Source organism: Amblyraja radiata, chromosome 12 (genome assembly GCF_010909765.2).
Source record: "Amblyraja radiata isolate CabotCenter1 chromosome 12, sAmbRad1.1.pri, whole genome shotgun sequence".
Lineage (NCBI taxonomy): Eukaryota > Metazoa > Chordata > Chondrichthyes > Rajiformes > Rajidae > Amblyraja > Amblyraja radiata.
The window spans coordinates 20,922,352-20,949,754 of NC_045967.1; the positions used below are offsets into that span (position 1 = coordinate 20,922,352).

At 43.5% G+C, this 27,403-nt stretch overlaps 1 protein-coding gene across 3 annotated transcripts; it reads right to left on the reverse strand.

The window, feature by feature from the left end:
• Positions 1–225: 225 nt before the first annotated feature.
• On the reverse strand, positions 226–26,781 carry cysltr1 (cysteinyl leukotriene receptor 1). Of its 3 annotated transcripts, none has more exons than XM_033030352.1 (2): positions 26,531–26,781; positions 226–1,516 (listed from the first exon to the last, which is right to left on the reverse strand). In XM_033030352.1, the coding sequence occupies exons 1-2, from the start codon at positions 26,627–26,629 to the stop codon at positions 419–421; spliced, it is 1,197 nt and encodes a 398-aa protein (XP_032886243.1). In that variant the 5' UTR covers positions 26,630–26,781; the 3' UTR covers positions 226–418. The 3 variants fall into 3 exon arrangements, with proteins under 3 accessions (XP_032886243.1, XP_032886244.1, XP_032886245.1); XM_033030353.1 differs by having other exon boundaries at positions 26,526–26,620; XM_033030354.1 differs by lacking the exon at positions 26,531–26,781 and adding an exon at positions 25,674–25,873.
• Between the last annotated feature and the right edge of the window lie 622 nt (positions 26,782–27,403).

Below are 27,403 nucleotides of genomic sequence, written 5' to 3' on the forward strand. Positions count from 1 at the left end.
GGAATCTTCTTCAGACTCGTGTGTGTCCAAAACGAAATTCTGCTTCTGCATGGTACACAAAATTGCTGGGGAAACTCAGCGGGTGCAGCAGCATCTATGGAGCGAAGGAAATAGGCGACGTTTCGGGCCGAAACCCTTCTTCAGACATGCTTCTGCATGTCAAGTTCATTCTGCAACGGTGCCTGAAAACAACGTTTTTTTTCATGGTGACCGTGTCTTTTTTTAATAAAATCAAGACTCAGTAATCCAGTAATTCTTGATAATAACATCTAATGAGGAGGCATTAGACTGTTCCAATGATTGAATTTAAAGACTTAATAGCAAAATTTGATTTGTATTTGTTTTCTGTAATGGAAACAGGATTTCAACAAAACTTGTTTTGCACTTTGAAAGGTTGTTCCGATGCTTCTCTGCAAGTTTAGATTTTGTTGCTGTTGCTTCCACTTGTTCCTGTAGGAGTGCAAGGATCTTCATCAAATTTGTCATTTTCAATTTGCATCATTGAGCGTTTCCTTTTGATTGACATACGATTGCTTGACACAGATGATTTTCTACTGAAAGAAATTGTGAGCCTTCGTCTAAAATTCTCCCCTGAGAAGAAGTACAAGAGTGGATCAAAGCAGGTGTTTGCAGCAGCCAGACAAAGTGTGACTACCACTGACTTCTGCATGTAAACAATGTCGTCACAGCTGTGCATTTCCTGATTCAGGGAATGCAAATGTATTGAGCGCTGGATGTGATATGGCATGAAACTGATCAGAAAGGCAGCTAGCACAATTATAATTAAATGCACTGCTCTTCGACGTGATGTTGTCTTCTTATGAATGACTGCTGTGCTTTTCATTAAGGTCCTTACGATAAATGCGTAACAAATAAGAATGATAAGGAAGGGTAGGATGAAGCCTAAAACTAGAGATATGTAATTCATTATCAAAAGGCTACTTAGGCGCCCTTTTCTTCCAGTAGTTGGAGGTTCAAAGCACTTTGTTTTGTTTCCATCAGTGTAAGAGCCTGATAACAGGAAAGGAGCACTTGTCAGTGTCACAAAAACCCATATCACAATACAAACTATCTTGGCCTTCTTAACATTCACTATTTTCAGATTCTTAACAGGGAACACAATGGCCAGGAATCGGGTGAAACTCATGGCAGTCATGAAGTAAATGCTGCAGTACAGATTGACATAGAGAGCGTAAGAACTGATTCTGCACAAGAAGTCCCCAAAGATCCATTTGCCTTTGTAAGTGTAATAAATCACTCGCAAGGGTAAGGTGCATACACACATCAAATCTGACACCGCCAGGTTGAGCATGTAAATGTTGAAAGCTGTTCTTTGCTTAAAAGTCTTCACTAGCACATATACAGCAAAGGCATTTCCTGACAAGCCCACCACAAAAATTATGGAGTATACTGAAGAATAGACTTGATTTCGAAAATCATCAATCATTGGGCAGCTGGACATATTGCTAGATTTGTTCGACATCATTTCAACCATTTTGCTGAATGTCTTCAGAACCTATGTGGTAAAGCACAAATGAAAGGCAATCAATACTTTGGAAATTAACATGCAAAACACTTATCTCTGAGGTTAATGAAACTTTCGAATGTGTACATTTTACTCAATACTAGCATAAATGTGTCACTATGTTTATGGCTCAGCCATAATTGCTTCCTGGAATTGATGATCCGACGCTTTCGTGAACTGCTGTAGTCTGTCAAAGGTATTCGACAATGCTGCCATGAGGCCGATTCTAGGATTTTGATCCAGTAACAATGAAGGAATGTAAATATTTTTTCTAGTTAGGATGGCGTATGATTTTGGGAGCCTGGAGGTTCTGGTATTATCAAGTGCTTACTTACATATAGTCATAGCAATTAATGGAGTCATACAGGATGGGAACAGGCCATTCAGCCTACCCTGTCTAAGCCAACCAAGTTGGCATATTGGGCTCATCCCATAGGCCTACGTTTGGCCCACAACCCTCTAAAACCCTTTCTGTTCATATATCTGTTCAAATATATTTGTGATAATTGGCAGCTCATTTCAGATATAGACTACCCGCTGAGTGAAAACATTGCCCCTGACGTCCCTCTTAAATCTCTTCCTTCTCACCATAAACTGATGGCTTCTGGTTTTCAAATCCTCTACCCTGGGGAAAAAGGTTGTGAACATTCATTTTATCCATGTCCCTCATTACCTTGTACATCGCAATAGGTTTACTCCCCACGTCTCTGTACCCTTGTTTAGTGGCTGAACTGTGGCTTGTAGATGGTAAACATTGCAGAGACTGTGAAATGTTGGTGAAAATGGAGGAATTGAATGCTTATGATAAAAAACTGGGTGCCAATCAATTGGGTGCCTGATTTGTTCAGGATATTGTTTAACTTAGTGTTGTTGAACTGCAAACATTCAGGCAAATGGAAAACTGACAGAACACAGAACAGTTCAGCACAAGAACAGACCTTCTGGCCCACAATGTTTGTGCCGAACATGATGCCAAGACAATCACTTATCTACCTGCACATAACCCATTCCCTGCAAATCCATATGCTGATCCAAAGGTCTTCTAAATGCCACTAATGTATATGCTTCATCCACCACCCCGGCAGCGTGTTCTAGGCACTGATCATATGGAGAAGATTTGCCCCACAAATCTCCTTTAAACTTTGTCCCTCTCACTTTAAAGCTATGCCCTCTAGCATTTGATTTTTCTATCCTGGGAGAAAGATACCAACTATCTACTGATTTATGCCTGTCATAATTTTATATACTTCTATCAGGTCTCACTTCAACCTCTGGCATTCCAGAGAAAACAATTCAAAACTGTCCAATATTTCCACATAGCTAATCTCTCTAATCCAGGTATCATTCTTCTAAAACCTCCTCTGCCCCCTTTCCAAAACCTACACATCCCCCCTATAATGGGGTGACCAGAACTATACACAATAGTCCAAATACAGCTTAACCAATGTTCTATAAAGCTGCAGCATGACTTCCTGACCCTTACACTAAATGCCCCGGCCTTTGAAAGCAAGCCTTCTTTACCACTCTACCTATGTGTTGTCACTTTCAGGGAGTTATGGACTTGGACGTCTAGAACCCTCTGTACATCATTGCTGTTAAGGGTCATCCCACCTATTTTCCCCCTTTTACCTTCCATAATGTGACACCTCACATTTGCTTGGATTAAACTCCTTCTGCCATTTATGCACCCATTTCTGTAGCTGATCTATATTTACAGTTAACCTTGACAGCCTTCCTCACAGTCCACGATCACAGCAATCTTGGTGTCATCTGCAGCCATATTAACCAATCAGTCTATGTTTACGTCAAAGTCATTTATGTATATCACAAATAGTAACAGTCCCAGCACAGATTCCTGCAGAATGCCACTGGTCACAGATCTCCAGTCTGAATATTGTACTTCCATCACAAACATTTGTCTTCTATCAATAAGGCAGTTCCGAATGCATACGGCCATGTCACTATTAACCCCATGCATCAATGGGCACTCTTTATTAACTCTTTGAACAATTTAGTCAAATTGGTCAGTCAGGATGTTTCCCAACAAAAGCATGATTATCTTTGCATTCTTACATTGCCAACTATAGATGATTTATTTAGTTATTAAAGTATAAAACTACATATTTGGACTTATTTCACCAAAGCTCACGTCCTGTTGACACTGCACTCTCTGGCATTGCTCACTTGGCGGCATGTAGCAAAGCAAGGGTAGTGGTGGAGGAGTATTATCCTGGTTTGGATCTGCGACCAGTGGTGATTTGCGACCAGTGGTGTTCTGCAGGGATCAATGCTGTGACCTCTGTTATTTAAGGCAAAAGGCTTAGGTGACTATGTAGATGGGTTGATTATTAAGTTTGTAAATGACCAAAAAAAATGATGGAGCTGCAGACAATGAGGAAGGCTGTCAAAGGATACAACAAGATATTACAGATGTCACAGAGAAATGGCAGATGGAGATTAATCTGGTCAAGTGATAGGTGTTGCACTTTGGGATGATGAAAGTAAGGTTAAATTTTACAGTTAAAGGCAGGGCAGGGCCCTTAACAGCATTGACGTACAGGGGGATCTTGGTGTCCTGGTCTATAGCTACCAGAAAGTAACAATACAGGTAGATAGAGTGGTGAAGAAGACATATAGTATGTTTACCTTTGTTGGTCAGGATATTGAGTATAATTGTCTGGAAGTCTTGTTTCAGCTTTATAAAATGTTGGTCTGGCCACGTTAGGATCGATGTGTGTAATTCAGGTTGACCATTATAAGAAGGATATAGTGGCACTGGAGAGGGCACAGAAGATAGTATATATAGAGGTTGGATAAACTTGGATTTTTTTTCTCTGGAGCACTGGAGGCTGGGGGCAGACCTTATAGAGGTTTAGATTATTATGAGAGCCATTGATAGGATGGTTGGTCAAATCCTTTTCCCCAGGGTTGAATTGTTAAAAATTAGAGGTCAAAGCTTTAAAGTGAGAGTGGGAATGTTTAAAGAAAGTGCAGAGCATTTTTTTTTACAGAGAGAGTTGTACATGTCTGGATCGTACTGCCAGGAGTGGGGGGTGAGGTGGGGTCCAGATATGATAGTGGCATTTAAGAGGCTTTTAGATGGGCACATTAATATGCAGGAAATGGTGGGATATGCATCACATGCAGTCAGAAGGGATTACAGGTGCACAACCTTTTATCCGAAAGCCTTGGGACCAGACACATTTCGGATATCGGACATTTTCGGGTTTCGGAATGGAAGATTTTTAGCGTAGATTAGGTAGGTAGCGCTGGCGGCTTGGAAAGTCTGGAGCGGCTGCCTCCTCCCCGGAGACCGGGGAATCATTGTAAATCATTGCTTAAATGTTAGTCAGTTAGTTTGGAGGGATTTTATGTGGTGGGGGTGAAGGGGGGAACTTTAATTCTTAGTCCCCTACCTGGTCAGAGAGGCGGGGAGCGGGCAATGCCTTACCGGGTCGCCGTGCAGTACTGTGCCGCGGCTCCCACATCACAGAGCTGGGGCTGTGGCCGGCTGCGCTGGATTTGGATTTGTAGCGCCGCGCAGCCAGGGGTAGAGTTCGCCGTGGTCGGAGCTACAACCGGCGCCGCCCGTGGCTGGACCACCGCAGCCCGGACCGCTGTGGGCCGCGGCTCCCAACATCGTGGAGCTGGGGCTGCGGTGGTCCGGCCACGGGCGGCGCCGGTTGTAGCTCCGACCACGGCGAACTCTACCCCTGGCTGCGCGGCGCTACAAATCCAAATCCAGCGCAGCCGGCCACAGCCCCAGCTCCACGATGTTGGGAGCCGCGGCACAGCGGTCCGGAGCTTACTGCACGGCGACCCGGTAAGGCATTGCCCGCTCCCCGCCTCTCCGACCAGGTAGGGGACTAAGAATTAAAGTTCCCCCCAAAAGCCCACCAAACTAACTGACTAACATTTAAGCAATGATTTACAATGATTCCTACCCTCCCGCGCAATATACACTCACCCAATATACTCTCACCTTCTCTTTTATGAATGGGGATTTAGTTCCCCTTTGTTGGAGGACCGACCGGAGGTTCCGCTGTCACCTCTGCGGGCCGCCCTCGGTGAACGTTTTCAAGGACCTTTCTTCAAGGACCGAAAAAATGTCCGCTATTCGGAGGTTTTCGTTATTTGGATCTTCGGATAAAAGGTTGTGCACCTGTAGTTTAATTTGACATTAGGCTTGGCTTAGACATTATGCGCCATAGGTCCTGTTCCTGTGCTGTACTATTCTATATTTATAATCTATGCTCCACTTTCTGTGTTCTGTGTATAAGCTGGTTTCTCTGGGCATGCATCACATTCTGACTGTATCAAACGTATGTGATTGTAATAGATTGTTTAAGATAACATTTACCAGTAAACTGCATTTTATAAAGTACTTTCCAGCAGTCAGCTGAAAATTGACGATAATCAGTTGATTTGTGGCCTTGCCGATGCAACTCTTTCTGGAAATGTAATTGCTGGAAGAATGGAAGAGCATCCTCGTTGGTTAGGGATATTAGTATCCAGTGTCACAAAAGTGCCCAAAAAATTTCAGAAAAACTTACAATAAGCTGGAGCCTTACATCTACACCAGGGTATTGAGAACCAGAGGACATAGGTTTAAGGTGAGAGGGCAAAGATATAATAGGCACCTGAGGGGTAACTTTTTTTTTACACAAAGTGTGGTGGCTGTATGGAACAAGCTGCCGGAGGTGGTAGTTGAGGCAGGTACTATCGCAGCCGTTAGAAGAAACATTTGGACGGGTACATGGATAGGACAGGTTTATAGGGATATGGGCCAGACGCAGCAGGTGGGACTAGTGTAGATGGAGCATGTTGGTTCATGTTGGCAAGTTGGGCCAAGTGCTTATTGCCACACTATATGACTGTGACTCTCTGAATCATTGATTTGTCTGGCATTCTGAAGTATACAGATATGGACTCAAAAGTACCTTGAATAGTAAGGATGATTCATTAATTGAAATTTAAACAAATTACGTGGTCACCTGAACTCCCACTATTTACAAACACCAACGCAAGCAGACTGCTAACCTACGAATTTATCAAATTTCTGAAACAGAAAGACCAATAAATCAAGTTCAAATTGACCTGTTCTGGTTGTAATTAGACATTCATATAATCAGCTTGTGTGTATACATCCACAGTTTCTACTGCACATCAACGTAGAACTAGCATTATATCTCAAGAAGATTTGTTAAGTATTTCCGCTGCACAATACTGCATTGCTAGGTTATTGGATAACAGTATGGCACTAACCCAAGGTTGCGTGCAAATTAGATCATTAAATATCATTGAACAATTAGGGTAGTGTAAACTGCACTAAATAATGTACCATTTATGGATGAGATAGTTGCAAGGTGATTGCGATCTGACAGTATCCGGTGATTAAACACTAATTTACTCCTGTAAATCTATAACAGCCTTTATAAATTATGTAGTCAAGACACACAATTGGAATTGTTTTAATGATAAATATACAAACGTATTGACTTAACCAAAGTATTTTCTCTATACCTTGTGTTTTTGCAACTGGTAACTCACAGGTTCAAAATTGTAATCAAAATGTTAATTTCCTTCAACTTTAACTAAATATATTTATAGATACCATCTGTTAATGAATGTCATGCAGCTTAGATATTTTAAAAAAGAGACTCAAGTCATGAAACTCTTTCCCCCTTACAAACATGTGCTAAAATGGTGCTGCAACTTTATCACTGAAATGTAATTTTCAACCACAGATCTTATCTGATGCTAGAAAACAGTGCATTACGTTCCTCATCGCTATCTGTAAATTGCTTGCCATTTCTGAAGAACTTTTAGCTGCGATACCTAGCAAGTGTTTCATGTGTTCAAAGTTCAGCTATTGAGGGGATATGATTACTTATTGAAATAGTACCAGCTTTCCAAGCACCTCGTCTCCTGGCCAAAAAGTTGGGAAGCTATATGCAGTTGCCCTGGGCTAGGAGGCTACTCCATTCTGAGATGAAGTGCTAATGGGAGAAAATGGCAAAATAAATGCGAGACTCAGATGCGAGACTCCATTGCTTATAGTATAAATGTGAAAACAAGTCAATAAACTAATTTATTTAGTCCTGATAAATGAAGTATCTGGACTGTACACCATGCCTGATGTATTACATACACCAATACACTTTCCCACCCTCGTACAGAAAATTATTCTGGAAACTGGAGGAGCACCCTTCAACTATTTGGAAAGACTATTCTTGTTAACCATGGCCTCAGTCCCATGGAGCCAGTACCCTGTGAAGGGTTTAACATCATTGCAAGTGATAGTATAGACTACCTATCCATGGCCCTTATCTATATCCCTCATGCAGATTTGCAGGATGACAATCTAAATTTCAGGTAAACAGACCTTCACTTTTGAAGGTCGAATGTAGTGGGAACTTATACAGTTAATGGAAAGACCCTTAACATACAGCGGTTAAAGTTCATAGCTTCTTGAAAGTGGCACGACAAATAGAGTGGTAAAGAAGGCCTGTGGTATGTTTGCCTTTATGGTTCGGGGCATGAGTATAAGAGTCAGGAAGTCTTGATGCAACTTTATTGGACTTTGATGTGACCGCATTTGGAGTGTTGCATACAAGTCTAGTTGCCTCTTTACAGGAAGGATGTGATGGCTTTGGAGATGGTGTAGATAGGTTTACCAGAATGCTGCCTGGATTAGAGTGTGTTACCTATAAGGAGAGGTTGGACAAACTTGGATTGTTTTCTCCGAGGCGTTGGAGGCTGAGGGGATAACTGATAAAAGTAGGTAGATGGCAAGCGGTAGAGCTGCTGCCTTACAGTGCCATAGACCTGGGTTCAATCCTGACTCCAGGTGCTGTCAGTATGTTCTCCCTGTGACCACATGGGTTTTCTCTGGGTGCACTGGGTTCCTCCCACACTCCAAAAACATACAGGTTTGCAGGTTAACTGGCTACAGTAAAATTGTAAATTGTCCCTAGTATGTAGGATAGTGTTAGTGTACGGGGTGATCGTTGGTCAGCGTGGACTCGGTGGGTCGAAGGACCTGTTTCTGCACTGTATCTCTAAAGTCCAAAGTATATAAAATTATGAGAGGTATAAATAGGGTAGGGAATCAGAAGCTATTTGCCCCAGGGTGGAAATGTCAAAGACAAGACGGCATAACTTTTAGGGTGAAATGGGCAAAGTTTAAAGGAGATGTGCAGGGCAAGTTGATTTTTTTACACTCACACAGTGAGTGGTGGATGCCTGGAATGTGCTGCAGCAGACAGTGGTGAAAGCAAATATGATAGTGGCATTTAAGGGGCGTTTACAATAGCACATATATGTGCAAGGCATAGAGGGAAATTTGATCCTGTGTAGGTAGTTGAGATTAGTTTAGCTTGGCATCATATTTCCACACAGACTATTCTGTGCTGTATTTTTCAATGTTCTGTGGTGCACAGCAGCGAGGTTAGTGAAATAAAAATAATCAGTGTTAATTTCCCCAATGCTGAAGTTACATGCCTGTTCTGCTCCAGAGACAGACTCTATTCTGCTTTGGGGGTGGCATGGAGGCGCAGCAGTAGAGTTCCTGCCAGAGACCCGGGTTCAATCCTGACTACTGGTGCTGTCTATATGGAGTTTGTACATTCTCCCTGTGACTGTGTGGGTTTTCCCCAGGTGCTCCAGTTTCCTCCCTCTTTCCAAAGATTAATTGGCTTTTCGTTGTAAATTGTCCCTAGTGTGTAGGATATTGCTTGTGTATGGAGATCGCTGGTCGGCGCGGACTCAGTGGGTCGAAGGGGCTGTTTCTGCCTGGTAACTCTGAACTAAAAACTAAACTAAAACTAGAGAATGTGAAGGAGGACTAGAATGGAGCAACCTATTGTAGGTGCAGGTTCCAGGCGCCTTTATATGCACTTCTAGATCCTCCAAGGTACAACTGGCATGTGATCTCAACCTTAGTGAAATTAGTACTCTGATTATACTTGTTCCCCGAGCCTAGCTACTTTATTCGACTGCTACGTGTCTCTCCACATGAAGTTCAGATGGACCTCCTGTAAATCTGCAGTAATATAAAGGCAGATGAGGGGAGGGCACCAGTAATAGTATCCTTTCCCTCCTCCTTGGGGGTCCTCAGGCAAGTTAAGAGTTAATAATGTCAAAATATCCCCTACAACATATCCTTGATTCCTCAACCACATGTGGAAGCCAGGCCCTTAATGATCAGTTAATCTACACTTGACTTCCAAATGTTCCAAATGTTCAAATTATTTCCTGACCTGTAATTAATGAGTTCACGAAATAGGTTTGTAATGCTGCTGAACCTTTTATTTCACAATCAGATTTTATTCGCCAAGTATGTTTTGCAATATACGAGGAATTTCACTGGCCAGGTCAGTCATACAATTAAAAGCAACAGACTCAAAAAACACATTTTAACATGAATATCCACCACAGTGACTCCTACACATTCCTCACTGTGATGGAAGGCGAAATAAAGTTCAAGCCCTTCCTTTTGTTCTTCCTCGGTCGGGGGCCACAAGCCCTCCGTTGACGGGACGGTCTTGACTACCGTAGCCGGCGGCATTCATGCCCTCCGCGTCGAGGCGTTCAGCTCCTGCATCGGGGGGTTGTCAGCTCCCCCGCGCCGGGCGATCGAACCTCGCTTCGGGGCTGGTCAAACCTTCTGCAGTGTTGGAGCTCCCGACTAGCCTCTCCCGAGACTGCGAGCCCTTGATGGTAAGTCCGCAGGCCGCGGTGGGAGTGATCCCAGGCAAGGGATCCGCTCCGATGTTAAGTCCGCGCCCCGTGGTGGGGCTCACGACAGTTCGAGGAGGCCTCCAGCTCCAGCAATGGTAGGCTGCAGAGCCCAGAGAATGTGATCCGAAAATTGATCACACCTCCGGGAAGGTAGGAACTTGAAAAAAAGTTTCCCCCGATCCCCTCCCCCCACAAACCGAAGTACATTAAAACAAACTTTTAACAAATGCTAAATATAACAAAAAGATGAAAAAACGAACAGACTGCAGCGGGGCTGCCATCTCCCTGGCGCCCCTGGTTGATACTATCATGAAGCTATTCAAACCATCTTTTATCTAATATTTATTTCCATGTTTAAATAATTTTTGGAGGGCAATTTAGATCACATTTCAGCACCCGGTATTAAGATGACTCCAATCACAGAAACATGGTTGCATGAAGAGCAGGACTAGCACCTTAATGTTCTGGAATAGAGATATGGAAGGGTAAGGTGTGAAAATGACAGATCAAAGCTTTGTTCAACATCTGCTGTGATCTGTCACTTTCACACTTACCCTTCCATATCTTTAGTGTCCCTCTCTCCTGACTCTCAGATTGAAGAAGGCTCTCAACCAGAAACGCCACACATTCCTTCTCTCCAGAGATTCTGACTGTCCCGCTGAATTACTCCAGAATTTTCTGTCTATAGCAGGATATAAATCAGTTGAGAAGTCAGGCAGAATACTGGCAGATGGAATTTGATTCAACAAGTACAAGATGATACATTTTGTCAGGGAGTCAGAGATGTACAGCACAGAAGTAGCCCTGCAGCCCACCTTGCCCATACCAACCAAGGGCATACTGAGCTAGTCCCATGTGATGGCATTTGGCACATAACCCTCCAAGCCATTCCAATCCATATATCTGTCCAAATGTCTTTTGTCAGTCATAAATGTATCCACTTCTATAGCTTCCTCTGGCAGATCCAGATACAGACTATCCTCCCAATGAAACCGTTGCTGCGGAGTTCCCTCTTAAATCTCGCCCCTCTCATCTATGCCTTCTGGTTTTAGAATCCTCTACCCTGGGAAAAATACTTTGTGCATTCACTTTATCCATGCCTCTCACGATCTTCTGCTCTTCAATAAGATCAGCGCTTACACCCCTACATTCCAAAGAAAAATGTTCCAGCCTATCCAAAGTCCTCCAACAACCCAAGCCCACAAGTCCAGGTAACATCCTGGTGAACACCTTATGCAATCTTTCCAATTTAATGATAGGAAGGGTGACCAGGACTGCAAACAGTGCTCCAATTGTGGCCAGAACTGCACACAGTGCCGTTTGGGCAATACAGTGGCACAGCAGTAGCGTTGCTGCCTAAGAGCGCCAGAGACCCCTGTTCCATCCTGACTATGGGTGCTGTCTGTATGGAGTCTGTATGTTCTACCTTTGACCATGTGGGTTTTCTCCAGTTGCTCTGGTTTCCTTGCAGACTGCTCAGACACACAGATCTCGCACAGAGAGATCTCTCACTGCACTGGAAAACCTGAAGGGCCTGTCCCACATTCCCGAGTTATTCATGAATTCTCCTGAGTTATTCACGAATTCTCCCGAGTTTTCAAACTCGCAGAATGTTCGTAATGAGTTCGTAGAAGGCCAGAGGAGTCCGTGGATATATTGTAGCGGCTCGTTATGCCAGCCGTAGGTACTCGGGGCTATTTTTTTACTCGTGGACATTTTTCATCAGGCTGGAAAAAACGTCCCGACTTACCTGATGCCCCAAGTACCTACGGCTGGCATAAGGAGCTGCTACAATATATCCACAAACTCCTACGGACTTGTTATGAACATTCTGCGAGGTTGAAAACTCGGGAGAATTCGTGAATAACGCAGGAAAGTGGGACAGGCCATTGAAAGTTGGAGCTGCAGACAGGAGAGATTTATTGCAAAGTGACAACTTTTGTGAGTGGGTAGTGGATTGTAGTGCCTGTCTCTTCAGGAGATTTGTATTGCGAAAATTGTGACTGTTTTTCTGGAGGAGTCTTGGGAAGGTTTGATGGAGACAGCAGCAGCAGCTGCAAGATCGCAGTGGTGAGACTATGAGTCAGAAGGGAGCTGATGGAATTTACTTTCATTGTTACATTTGGCGAAGTCCCTCCCTATCTTGTTTGTCTCGCCTCAGTTAACTGGGTGCTGGAATGTTCGGTGGCATCTCAGACTTTCGTGGGGCACTTGCTAAAAACTTGCTATGCAGGTCTCTCCCGAGCTGTGTGGATTGATGAGGATACACCATCGACAAGCGATGGTGGTGTAAAATCAATGGCTGGGGTTGTTGGCTCTTCAGCCGTTGTTGCAGCTTCAAAGATGTCAGGAAAGGCTGTGATTTTTTTGAGGACTGAGCAGGAAGTCTTCCTGGCACTGAGTAAGGGAATCACAGTGAGTGGGATTTTCCTGCTGGTCAGATATTAATCTGATCTCAATCGATCTTCAAGAGAACAGCCTCCGTTATGACCTGGTGCATGAGGGGGACAATGAGAGCCATTTTTGTGTCCAGTTTGAAGGGGTCATTCATCCAGTCTTCTGGACCTCTGACCATACATGGTGACATGTGTGCAAAGGAGTGGGGCACTTTTGAAAAGTGCCACAACTTCCATCTCGGCAGCTCAGGATAGCAGCACTAACCCTCCTCTCCACCCGATGCCAGGAGTGGTGCACATTGGGGTAAACTGTGTCACGGGCAAGGGGGGAGGTTCGTACTGTGTGTAGGAAGGTAAAGTGCCCCCGAAGGCTTGCAGAAAGAAAGAGACACACATCCTCTGAAGCATAAGGCTGCCCTGAAGTACAGCAACCTTCTGTGGGGTCCCGAGTCACAAGTCTTCTAGGTTGATGGGTGGCCCTGCAATACACCAGAAACATTGTGGTGGGGGTGGCCCATGAGGGTCATATCCTCCGTTCAGAGTCTGCGCTTGCCAGTGAGCAGTCCACCTTGGAGACAAGTTCTATCGGACCTTGTTTCCCCAAGTCCAGAGATAGTGAGCAGTGGCGCTGTTCAGGTCCTGGCTCGCTATTTTCAAGAGAGAGCTAGATAGGGCTCTTAAAAATAGCGGAGTCAGGGAATATGGGGAGAGGCAGGAACGGGATACTGATTGGGGATGATCAGCCATGATCACATTAAATGGCGGTGCTGGCTCGAAGGGCCGAATGGCCTACTCCTGCACCTATTGTCTATTGCTATGCACCAGGACCCAGCTCCGGCTGATTCCTTGGTGCTGGGATGATTTGGGCAATCCTTTGGTTAGAGTCCTGAGTTGGAGAGGGCCTCAGGTCTTCTGCTGGCAGTGGGTCCGTTCCTCAGCTGTGACTGAGAAAGAACCCTCCACAAGCAGTCCTGGGGGTGGGATCTGATTGGAGATGGGGCTGGCTGGCCCATTCCTGTGTCTTCTTCAGAAGTGGCTGATGGGTGTGACTCTCGGCAGGCCGTGTGTAAAGGTGGTCTCCTCAGCCTACCGTGCTGACGTACTCTTCATGGTCACCGACCCCGTTGGCCTGTGGAGGATGTTTGAGTGCCAGCAGGTTTTCTTGCCTGTGTCCTCAGCCAGGATCAGTTGGGACAACATTTTCTGGCTTTTAACAGGTGGTCCTCAGCAGGTGGACTCCCTGCCAGAGATGAAATCGTTTGCATGGAGTACCATTCACCTCCTCTACCTGGAGGTCCAACTGAGCCCCATCGAGGAGACCTGCCCAATAAACTAATGGGACTTGGGTAAATAAAAGTTGTTGCCTGTCTAGCCCATATGGAAATATACACATAGCAGCAGACGTCAACTATTTTACGTAATCAGACGTCAGCTATTTTACTTAATACTCACGTGATTATTAGTTGTTTAGCAACACTTAATTAAATCATTTATCCTGTAAACAAGTTACTTATTTCTACTTTTGCATCTTTGTATTCATAATAAATACATTTGTATCTTTGTACTCAACCTATAAACTGGTATATAACCTTGTAACATGGTATGTAACCTTTGTAACAAGCAAACTGTAGCTGGAAAATAAGGATAGCGAAAGTGAAGGTGATAAGTGTTAGAGTGACAGCTGGGAGATTAGAGTGACAGCTGGAATTTAAGGGTAGTGAAAGAAGAAGAAATATGGGGAGAGATAAAAGAATTTAGATAAGACTGAACCGAGAATAGAAGTTAATGGTGGCAGGACATTTTTTCTCACAGAGAGTGGTGAGACTGTGGAATTCTCCGCCTCAGAAGGCAGTGGAGGCCAGTTCTCTGGATGCTTTCAAGAGATAGCTAGATAGGGCTCTTAAAAATAGCGGAGTCAGGGGATATGGGGAGAAGGCAGGAACGGGGTTCTGATTGGGGATAATCAGCCATGATCACATTGCTGGTCGAATGGCCTACTCCTGCACCTATTGTTTATTGTCTATTGGGACAGAGAGTGTCAGAATAGAAGATGGATAGATGCGAGAGGAGTATGAGTATGCAAGATAAGGTAGAAGAGATATGACTGTAAAACTGTAATAAAAGAGAGCCTGCCGCTGTGATCTGGGAGCAGTCAGAGAGCGGGCAGGCGGTTGTCCTCCCTGAGTATTCCAGCTGATGTTTGCAAATAAAGGCTTTTCAACATTTTGAAGAATTCTCCGTGTCTGTGTCATCTTATCCAACTCTGAATCTCGTAGCCACGACACCCGATGGTCAGGTCTGGTCGGAATACTTTCCAACAGAGCAGAGCCAACTGGTGGCCTCCATTTTGTAGTACCAGTTAGTCACTTTGGTCCCGCCCTCTGCCTTTGATGCCAGTGGATGTTGGTGCACTTCTTCTGGGGTGATGGGAAACACTGGGTCTCTGCTGCAGTCCTGTATCTTCTGATTACAGAGGACAGTCAGTCACTGGTGTGCATATGCACCTAAGTGGCCACTATCTGCATCAGGTCACAGTAGAGATACCTATACTCAGAGAATCCTCATCATGGGGATGCTCTGGTGAAGCATCCACGGAGGCCACGCAACACCCAGCATTGTGCACCGGCCTCGTTACTTTGCGGGATTTGCCTGGCTCTTACCAGGAGCTACAGAGAGTCCGGAATTTGATCACCTTTAGCCAGTGTGCTGAACCTCAGAGAAAGGGCAGTGTTGTGGCTATGGGAGCGCTTGTCCCCAACCAGTCATGGTGGGTGTCGAGGGCCTTGCGAGTGTGAAACGATTCCTACCAGGCTTACCCCGACTCGGTCAGAACTGCCTGTCCCAAGCAGCATCTGCCACCTCTTGGCATTGCCATCTGTATCCTTTTTTAATGTAGGGAAATGTTTTTGTGCCAACTGCTCTTGCTTGCCCTAATCTGATGTCCCGACACATCGTGGCTGGCTCTGGCAGCAAGTGAGGTCCCCAGTAATTGTCTCTGTGCGGGAAAGTACTCTCCCGTTGCATCGGGGATCTGGGGTGGAGAGTGTTGCCTGGAACCGTACAGTGCAACCACTCTTGAATTGGTTCACAGATTCCTCAGCCGCCTGCCGCTTCTGCGGCCAGGAGGAGTCAGTGTCTCACGTGTACATGGCATGCGTGAGGTTGCAGCTATTCTTTGAATATTTAAAGTGGCTGCTCATAAAATTCTGGTTACACTTCAGTCCCATCCTCCTGATCTTCGGGCAACCGATGCAAGGGGGGCTGGTCAAGGGATCTGTTAGTCAATTTGCTGCTGGGTCTGGCCTGGCCTGGCCAAGCTGTCAATTCGTGAGCTCCACCCAGGTCAACTGCCTGCCCCTCTTTAGGACTTTCAGCCGTGTCCCCAGAAAGGGAACACGGTGCGCACGAAACATTGACCACATTCCGGGGCTGGGTGCCATCGGGCCTGAGTGTTTGTTAGGTGGAAGTAACAACATTTTGGTTTGATACTTATATGTATGTTCCTCATTTTAGATAGTCTCCTTAAAGTAGTGTTTCCACTGTCATGTTGTACCTGTAAATAAACTTACTTTAAAAAATAAGTGATCTCACCAATGACTTGTACAACTGCATCTTAATGTCCCAACTTTGTTGACCCAACATACGCTTCCCGATGAAGACAAGTCTGTCAAATGCCTTCCGCACCACACTGTACACCTGACTCCCTGTTCTGTAAAACTCACTAGGGCTCCCGCATTTACTGTATAAATCCTGGCCTGGTTTGACATACCAAAGTGGAACACCTCACCTTTGTCAGTGTTAAATTCCATTTGTCATTACTTGACCCACCTTGCCAACGGATCTAGATCTTGTTCTAAACGTAGATAGTCTTCCTTATTGTCTACTATGCCACCTAATTTTGTATCAGCTGCAAACAGTACCTCTTTATCCAAATCATTACTGTATATGTTGTGAGGACTAGATGTAATTATTAATGTATACATTAATGTATGAGGACTAGAATTAGTGAATAGGGATGTGGATTGTGCGGCTGTGGTGGCAAGAAACCACAGACAAAGTTAACACACAGGGTTGTGTCAGTAATTATGCATGTACCTATCATTGTAACAGGAATTTCGACCGCAGGAAACTGTAAACAAAGTCTAACAGGAAAGGAATGTCATTAATAATGCGTGTACCTAGAAATGTGACAGAAATTTGGATCTACTGTTAATGAATTTAGACTTGTGGATAATCATCTCATTCTGTTTGTGACCTAATTACAGTATTTCCCGGCAATGAAGAAGCTATTTTTTACCCTAAAATAAGGCCCGAAAAATTACCTGCGTCTTGGAGGCCGGAGGCTGGGCTGTTCATAGGCCTATAGCAGGTGTGTCAAACTCATTTTACCTCATTTTAGGTCACAGGCAAAATGCGACTTCATGCCCGCTCTGGCATTGGCGAAATCATCCCGCGGGCCGGATCGGATGTGGCCCACGAGTTTGACACCCCTGGCCTATAGGAAGCGTTTCAGTACAAAACGGCAATCCAATCAAAGCCGACCTGCATTCGCGCAGGGGTTTTTCGCCATTTCAAACTCTTCAAACACCTGGTCTTGATAGGACCTGTGTAAATTCTGTTTAAGTTGTTTAAGACAACTGTCTCTTTGATGATAGTGATGCTTCGAACAGCAGCGATGAATTACCGGTATAATGCTTTGAAGATTCGGATGAAAATAGTGAATTTTTCCGATTTGAAGATTAGAATGCTTTTCGTTTTTGTAATCTCTGGAACCTTTGTTCCGTGCACAATTAAATGTTATTTTATTCCGAACACTGTTTTTTGTATTACCGCACCGGTGTATACATTATCTGTGTTTTGCACTGGAAATGGCCGTGAATGGAAATGGCCGCCACCACGGCGAATGGAAATGACCGCCATCATGGCGAATGTCTGTTTTTTATTTTTCAAAATTTTGGCACTCAAAATGGGGGTGCGTCTTTGACGCAGGTGCGTCTTCATTGCTGGGAAATACAGTAAGTCTTTCCGAGTTCCATTCTGTAATTAAGACTGTGTTTTGTTCATCAAGTTTCTGAGTAATCTTGCCATCTGAGAATTTAAAAATGTACCAGAGCCACACATGACAGGCCAGCTTTGGCTGGCCTTCTGATGCGCAAGCACCAGTTTAATAAATCGCCCGTTACTTCGAACACAAACTACACGTAGCTTTTTCATTTTTGCATCTACAGTATATAAATAAACAGTGGACCCAGCACAGACTCCTGCAGCACTCCACTGGTTATAAGCCTCCAGTCCAAAAAGAACCATTAGCAAGAACTCTTGGATTCCTTTCCTAGCCCATTTTTAATCCAATTGGCTAGCTCATCTTGGACTCCATGCAATCTAATCTTCCAGACCATGAGGTCCTTTTCAAAGGCAATGTCCACTGGCTTGCCTCAGTAATCCACAGTATCCTCTTCAAGACACTCTTATCAGATTCATGAGGCACATTTTCCTCATGCACAAACCCATGGCGATTATGTCTAATGCTGAATGCTGACACATCCTGTCCTTAAGAATCACCTCCAACAAGTTTCCCGCCACTGATGTCAGGATCATCTGCATGTACTGTAGTTCCATGGCTTATTCTTCCTGTCCTTCTCAAATAATTGTGCAACATTAGCCGCCATCCAGTTTTCCAGATCTGTGGCTAAGGATGGTGCAAATGTCTCTGCAAGGGCCTCCACAATATCCTATCAGGCATCGCACACATCTGAGGGTATACTAGGTCTGGGTATTTATCCAATTTAAAGCACTTTAACCGCCAATATAAGCTCCTTAATAATTCTTGTTTGATCTAAGATATTACAACATAATTCACCGGGTGGCACAGCTGATAGATCTGCTTCCTCAGCGCTAGAAGCCAGGTTCAGTCTTGACCTTGGATATTGACTGGAGTTTTCACGTTCTCACTGTGACTATGTGGGTTTCCTTCAGAAGCTGAGAGTGGTGAATCTCTGGAATTCTCTGCCACAGAAGGTAGTTGAGGCCAGTTCATTGGCTATATTTAAGAGGGAGTTAGATGTGGCCCTTGTGACTAAAGGGATCAGGGGGTATGGAGAGAAGGCAGGTACAGGATACTGAGTTGGATGATCAGCCATGATCATATTGAATGGCGGTGCAGGCTCGAAAGGCCGAATGGCCTACTCCTGCACCTATTTTCTATGTTTCTATGTTTCTATGTAAGCTCCGCTTTCCTCACACATCCAAAGGATATGTGGATTTATAGATTTAATTAGCTTCCGTAAATTTCTGTTAATGTGCAGGGAGTGGACGTGAATGGGGGATAACATAGAACTAGTGCGAAAAGATGATCGAAGGTTAGTGTGGATTCTGTATCTTTCAATCAATCAATGAATCAGCAACTCTCAGCAAGTGTGATTCTCCACCCATTTTCACAGCTGATCTACATCTGGCTGTATACTTTGACACCCTTCCTCACTGTCCACAACTTCATCAAGTTTAGTGTCATCTACAAACTTACCAATTAACCAATCTACATTTCTGTCCAAGTTGTGCAGGAGCCACAGTCCTCTGGGACCTCGTCTGTAGCTAGAGAGGATACAAATTGATCTTGCTATCTTCCAAGGTAGACAAAAATGCTGGAGAAACTCAGCGGGTGAGGCAGCATCTATGGAGAGGAGGAACAGGCGATATTTCGGGTCGAGACCCTTCATCAGACCGATTTCATTTTCAGACCCTTCTTCCATGTTCTTTTCCTTGGTGAATACATATGCAAAGTACTCCTTTAGTAGACACAAAATGCTTGAGTAATTCAGCTCCTTTAGTACCTCGCCAACATCCTGCAAGCATACCCTATGTTATCTTTGAGTAGAGTCTTTAAGTAGAATAATCTTTGAGTAGTTCATCTTCTCCCTAGATACCCTCTTGTTTTTAATCTACGTTTAATAATCTTTGGGATTTTCTTTAATCTGGCCCACCAATGACATTTCATTCCCCCCTTTGACCCAATCTAATTCCCTGTATTCTATCCCGTTTGCTTTATATTCCTCGAAGGCCCCATTTGATTTCATCCTCCTAAATGTATGCTTCCTTTTTCTTTTTGACCAAATGTATAACCTCTGGTCACCCAAGGTTCCCTGACTTTGATATCTTTATCCCTCCTCCTAACTGGAGCATGCCAGTCTTCAACTCTGATCCAATGGCTGGTGGTTAAACAACTCCAACATGTCAGATGTGGACGCAACACAAAAACAGCTGCATCCGATTTATTCTCCCTAGCTAATGCCCAATACTGTTGTCATCTTCCAGATCCCAATTTAGCACCTTCCCTCAAGATCCAGACTTATTCTTATTCAAAACCTTCTTAAAATTTATGGACAGACACAAAATGCTGGAGTAACTCAGCGGGAACAGGCAGCATTTCTGGCGAGAAGGAATGCGTGATGTTTCGAGTCGAGACCGTTCTTCAGACTGCGAGTCAACGCCCTGTTTCCTTTATCATCATTACCTTTTTGCATATCTTTCATTCATTTGTTCTATATTTCTCTACATCACCGTCTATATTTCTCGTTCCCCCCCCCCTCCCCAGTTATGCTGCCTGTCCCGCTGAGTTACTCCAGCATTTTGTGTATATCTTTAGTGGGGGGTGGGGTGTAAGGGGGAGGAAGAAGTGGGTGATATTGCATGTTTACAGCATTATGGGTCAAGCACGGGCAGGTGGCACTGGTGTAGATGGGGCATGTTAGTCGGGGTGGGTAAGTTGGGCAAAGTGCCTGTTTCCATGCTGGACAGCACCTGGCAGGTGATAGGTATTTTCATATTCATGAATTCTCTTTTAGCTGCAATTGAACCTACCAGGCAGTATATTTCAAATCATAACCACTCATTGCAGTAAATGAAAATCAAAACTGCAGATACAGGAAATCTGAAATAAAAACTGAAAATGTTGGAAACAGAGAGGTGGCAGGAAATGTGGAATGAAAAACCATCCACATGATCAAAGCACAGACATAATCCCCTGAAATTATAAATCAATACCAATACCTTTCACAAAACCAAGCTGACTCACAAGTCTGAAGAAGGGTCTCGACCTGAAACGTCACCCATTCCTTCTCTCCAGAGATGCTGCCTGAGATGCTCCAGCAATTTGTGCCTACCTTCGAGTTAAATCAGCATTTGCAGTCCTACACAAATTAATGAGTAACTAAAGGGCCTGTCCCACTTGGCGTTTTTTTTCGGCGACTGCCGGCATCACTAACTGATGTATCAGATCACCGAAAAATTTGCGGCGTGATGATGTATGACGAGCGATGTGTTTTCAAGTGTCGCAACTTTTTTTTTGTCGCCACTGGATTTTGAAGTGTTCAAAATCTTTTGGCGACACTGATATGATGCCTGAGGTCGCTAAAAAAAATTGCCAAGTGGGACAGGCCCTTTCGATAACTTATGAAACCATGGATACTTTGTTTATCTTCAAAGCAGGAAAGTACTATACCGCCCACAAAGTGATGTGACACATCCTGGTGACATGATTCTCCCATGCATTTATTGTTGCCTCTGTTTATTGCAATAAGCAATAAATCAGATAACACTCCAAACACTCCTGAGTAATTTTGAACGAAAAACATTGTAAAACATGCAAAGTCACACGCTGGAGCATTCAACATCAAGGTTCTACATATTGTATATGTAAACATTAACAGATCAAAGTTCGGGATGGCAGGCCTTATCCTCGTTAATCTTATTTTCTTCCTTGAGCCAAGTAATGGTCTTGGCGCAAAGTTCTCACGCAACTTATTAACAGCAACTCTCACAACTATAATTGGCGTAACTTAATGGGCCAGGCAGCATCTCTGGAGGACATCAATAGGCGATGTTTCAGGTCTTCAGACTGATTGTGTTTAATTTAAGATTCCAGCATCTGCAGTTCTTGCGTCTATAATTAGGAGTAATTAAATTATAACATTGTACTCTGTTAAGTGTACAAATGTTATGGATATAAATAGGGATTGAAAAAAAAAGACCATACAAAAAAACCCAACAAAGGCCAATGACAAAAATATAAACAATTATGTAGGCAAGCATATTACTGTTATTAGATTAGATTAGATTCAATGTTATTGTTATTGCACTTTTCAGTGCAATGAAATGGTTTAGCCTGCAGTCATAACATAGAATAAATTTACAAAAACACACACAAAAAGTCCCAAAGTCCTTGTCTCTTCCCTCCTTGCTCTCCCTCAGCACTGTGGCGATCCATGCCTCCGATGTTGTGACCCCCCACACATACACAACTATGCAGCAACTTTGAAAGTTTGGATACTGTGCATAGATTACTGACCAAATGCATATTCATTGAATAGCAATGGGCTTTGAAGTCGTAATTAGTTTGATACTTCTGGAAACCACGTTAATGTAATTAATTTAGTTATTTCACAAGTTTTCATAAAATCTAGAAAATCTAAAAACCTGTAGTTTTGCAAAATGATAAATGAAAAAAATTAAACTGTACTAAAAATAAAATCCTATAAAATTAAGTTGTTATTATTAATGTATTATTTTGTACCATAGGCCAACGGAGTTATAACTTTGTGGATGTCTATGGGCAACGAGGGGAAGAAGATAAATTAAGTAAAAGAAAATAGTAGTAGAGGATAGACGTTGACAGAACACAGAACAGTACAGCACAGGAACAGACTCTTTGGTTCCCATTTTTCCGTGCTAAACATGATGTGAAGATAAATTAATCTCATCAGTTTAGCCACGATTGATATCCCTCAATTCTATGCTCATCCATTGCCTATCTAAAAGCCTCTTAAACATCACTATCATATCTGCCACTGCTACCACCCCTGACAATGCATTCCAGGCATCACCACCCTCGGTGTAAAAAAAAGATCCATCCCTCTTTGTCCTAGTCTTTCATATTTCTATCCTGTGGTTCAAAATGTCTATCGTACCTATGCATCCCATTAACTTATATATACTTCTATCAGATCTCCCCTCAATCAATGTCTAGTGCTCCAAGTCTGCCCACAGTGCAACACCTCAGACTTGCTCGGAATAAACTACGTGCCATTTCTCTGTTCATCTTCCTCTAGCTGATCTATAACCTGCTGTATACTTTGACTGTCTTCCTCACTGTCTGCAACTCCAGCAATCTTGATATCATCTGCAAACTTACCAATGAACACATCGATATTTACATCCAAGTCATTGATTGATTGATTGAAAGATACAGCATGGAAACAAGCCATTCTGTCATCCAAGTGCACGTTGGTCCATTTTGACCATTGATCACCCATTCACACTAACTTCCCACTTTTGCACCCATTCCCTACACACGAGAGACAGTTTACAGGGGGCAATTAATCTACAAACCCACACATCTTTGGGGAGTGGGAAGAAACTGGAGCACTCAGAGGTAAACCACGCGTCCTCAGGAAGAACGCACAGACCTCTTACCATATCACAAACAGATCTGAAAGTAAAAACCTGTAAAAATCAAGCCCTGTTATTAATGACAAGAAAAGAAATGGAAGAATAAAAGGAAGATTGTATTAAATGCCTCACCAAGAAGCAAGGATGGTATAACAGCTTCTGAAGTTAACTGAATACAATCATGGTATAAATAGCAATCATACTCAGTGAAAGCAAATAAAAGACTGCAAGCCTGGAATGGAATAGAATGGAAAGAAGGGTCTTGACCCGAAACGTCACCCATTCCTTCTCTCCAGTGATGTTTTGTTGAGTTACTCCAGCTTTTTGTGTCCATCTTCAGTAATAAATTTACTATCTGTGAGGCAAATCTGCATAACATGCTCAAAATAAATGACTGAAGAAATGAACTGCAAGGGAAACTATAAAAGCCTTATAAGTCTAACATCATTGGAGTAAAGTAAAACAATTTTATATGAAGTCACTGGAGATGTTAGGACAGAAGGCATTGATTTTAATTTGCATCTCAAAGGAAGAGACGGTGAGATGGGGAAACAGGGAGGTTTAGGAAGGCAATTCCAGAAACTACAGTCCAGGCAAGTGATAGACTCTCCTTCTGATATCAGGACTGTGAATGGAATGGAGCAGAGAGCGATAAAATAAAGATGACAGTTTGAAAATGTATTGTCCGCTACCTTTCAGAATAACCAATAATTCCATATCTGGTTCATCTGGTTTTGTTTCATCTGCTTCCTTTAAAATTCTCATGCGCTTTGTTCCCATGGTCCTTTTAAACTCACCAGAGACATGGTTCCCAGGCATTTTAACTTGACAAGTCTTCTTGAATTTCTTTGTACTGAAGATAGACACGGAATTCTGGAGTAACACAGCAGGACAGGCAGCATCTCTGGAGAGAATGGATGATGTTTTGGGTTGTGACCCTTTTTCAGACTGTACCAAAGTTATTATACTACTGTATAACAAATAAAAAAGGATGAATTAAATAGGTATTGCAGTAAAGTAATAATATTAATGAGCAATAGTCCAGAAACCTGCCAGACTAGTATCATTAATGTACCAAGGTTTATTGATACGTTGGAATTTCACTATACACCAGCAAGCACAGTTAGAAAGTACTTGATAACATTGCACTTGTTTTTTTCTCTTTAGATCTGGAATTAAAAGTCATTGTCAACATAAATTGGAACTGAAACCATTCAACTGCAGCTGGCCAAAAAAGACTGAATAGGTCACAACCCCAACCAGTGTCGGCCATTTGCTACACTTATTCCCACCCTACTTCCTGCAATGTCTATGCCACATCTGCGCCCAAGATGAGGTGTTCCATACTAGAATATCCGAGATATCCTCATTCTTTAGGGAACGGGGGTTCCCCTCTCCCATCATAGATGAGGCCCTCACTCGTGTTTCCTCAGTACCCCACAGCTTCACCCTTGCTCCCCCACCCCCTAGTCGCAACAGAGACAGTCCCTCTACTCCTTACCTTCCACCATATCAGCCGTCGCATGCAACACATAATCCTCCGTAATTCCCGCCACCTCCCACAGGATCCCACTACTAGCCACATTTTCCCATCTCCACCCTTTTCCGTCGCAGAGACCGTTCCCTCCGCAACTCCCTGGTTAACTCATCCTTTCCCACCCAAACCATCTCCTCCCCAGGTATCTTCCCCTGCAACCACACAAGATGCAACACCTGCCGCTATACCTCCTCCCTCGACTGTCCGTTCAGGTTAGGCAGAGGATCACTTGCACCTCCTCCAACCTCATCTACTGTATCCGTTGTTCAAGATGTGGACTCTTATACATCGGGGAGACCAAACTCAGACTGGGCGATCGTTTCGTGGAACACCTTCGCTCAGCCTGCTCTCCCGGTTGCTGGACACTAATTCTCCTTCCCATGACTACACTGACCTATCTGTCCTCCGTCTCCTCCATTGTCAGAGTGAGGCTAAACGCAAATTGGAGGAACAACATCTCATATTTCGCTTGGGCAGCTTACAGCCCAGCAACAGGAATATTGATTTCTCCCACTTCAGGTAGCCCAGGCATTCCCTCTCTCTCTATCCCTCCCCCATCCAATTCGCACTAGCTGCTCATTTTCATCCTACAAACAGATAACAATGGCCTGTTTCCTTTATCATCGTTACTTTTTTGCATATCTTTCATTCAGACCAGCTGATCAGAGTTGAAGATCTCATCAGCAACTGGCTGCAAGAGACTTGGCAATGATGAGTCCAAAGAAAGGAAGATACACAAACAAAAAGTAGTAACAAACTCCAAAAGAAAAAAGGCACAATTAAAACTAAAAGTGGATAAGCAGTGCCAATGCTATCAGTTCACCTCTTTAGTTCTGAAGTACTTTTAAAATGCATCTTCCTCTTTATATTACCTTCCCTTTCAATGCCAAATCGTTGACCTCTTCGCGCCCATACCGGTACGCCAACCCTTGATTGGAGCATTTCATTTTTCAACCTGCTATCATTCAACCAGCATGATAACGGGAAAACATTATGTATGGAGCGCTATATAGTTAGAGCGCTGCCTTACCACGAAACTGCGCAGATCCAGCAATGAATGCCCTCACGGTTGGTGAGAATGCCCCTCAAGGTGGGGGGTTGGTGCCAGACCGCCGGTGTGAGAGCTGCGCTGCTCAGCTATGAGATGCGGACCAAAGATAGATGCGGACTGCAGTTATTGTTGGTTGGGGGCTGAGCGTGGCTACAGATCACCGAGCTCACATCTCTTGGATGATAGTTTTCTCTATATTTTACTGCACTGCTCTCTCCGGCAGAGAAACATCTGTGGAACAAGCTCAACAGCCAGCGACTACTTATTAAGAAAGGCCACCTAATAACCACGGCGTGTCCGAAAGGGGCCAGTTTGAGGAGCTTTTCGATTTTTGGAAACTTTTTTCCTTCCATCAGGAATTAAGAGTTTGCATCACCTCCCTATTGCAACACAGACCGTCATTTAAAAACCCATATGGAGTTGATGAGCACTTGGATTGAAAAGCAAAAATAAAAAGAATGAACCGAAACCCTTTCACAAATACTGCCTGACCTATCTAGAATTCACAGTATTTTCTAGTTTTCTCATACAATTTTGGATCGCAGTTTAGTCTTCCGGTTTTCTTAAGGAACAATTATTAATTTGTTTGATGTTACTTTCCGGGACGTATTTCTTGTAACTATACAACATAATCTCAATACTATCAACTCCAGATGCAAAGAAATACTTGATTTAATGTTGCTCACTGCAAAAGATATTCATTTGAAATATGTACACAGCTGCGACCAAACGCTACTCATTCAGATCTAAATCAACGGCGTTGCATATCTTTCAGTATTTTCAGTGTTGCGTTTTTATTTAATGGTTGGAGCACAAAATAGTTTTTCCTACCTCACCTTAAGAAGCACGGCCCGACTGATCAGCTTTCTTTCGATACTTTCACCCGAGACTTGTGGCTCTGCTGTGGCATGTGAAGGAACGATAACTGGACACATAACAGGAAATCCTCCCGCTTTGTTTCTTTAGAGCCGTCCTCCTTTTTGTGCAACAGCACATGAAACTGGCGAAATGTGCGAGAATTTCAATCGTCAGGAGCTTCAAAAGAGATTTGAGTCACCTTTCCTGCTAAACCAGTCTTCCCACCTTTAATTCCTATAGTGTGCAATCCAGACAGGTTCCCTCTAATTCTCAGTCTGAAGAAGGGTTTCGGCCCGAAACGTTACCTATTTCCTTCGCTCCATAGATGCTGTTGCACCCGCTGAGTTTCTCCAGCATTTTTGTGTACCTTCCCCCTAATTCTTTTCTGATCCAATCTAGTTCTGGTTCTGGTTCGCTGCATCTACACAAACCAGCCCTTCATCTGTCAGTTCCTCACCTGTCCAATCCATCTCCCCCACACCTGACTCATATCCATTTCAACTCACCCAATCCCTAGTCCTCTCTATCCAATGCTTCTCCCATTTGATGTTTTTGCTTGCCAAGTCAAATTCTCTTAATTTGAATAATTATTAGATAAGGGCGCGCAGCATCTTTCCTAATGTTTCACCAATCTGTGATAAATGTCTGTGTCAAGAAGCTACCATAGCACACTCTTTTGTTTTTTGTACAAAAATTCTGGCATGGAATATTTGATATTTTTTCTAAATTAATTAAAATAAAACTGGTACCAAAACCAGAATGGATCATTTCTGGGATATCGGAAGGTATCCCTGAATTAAACGTGTATCAGAAGAATTTATTCAATTACGGGCTAATAATGGGAAAAAAGC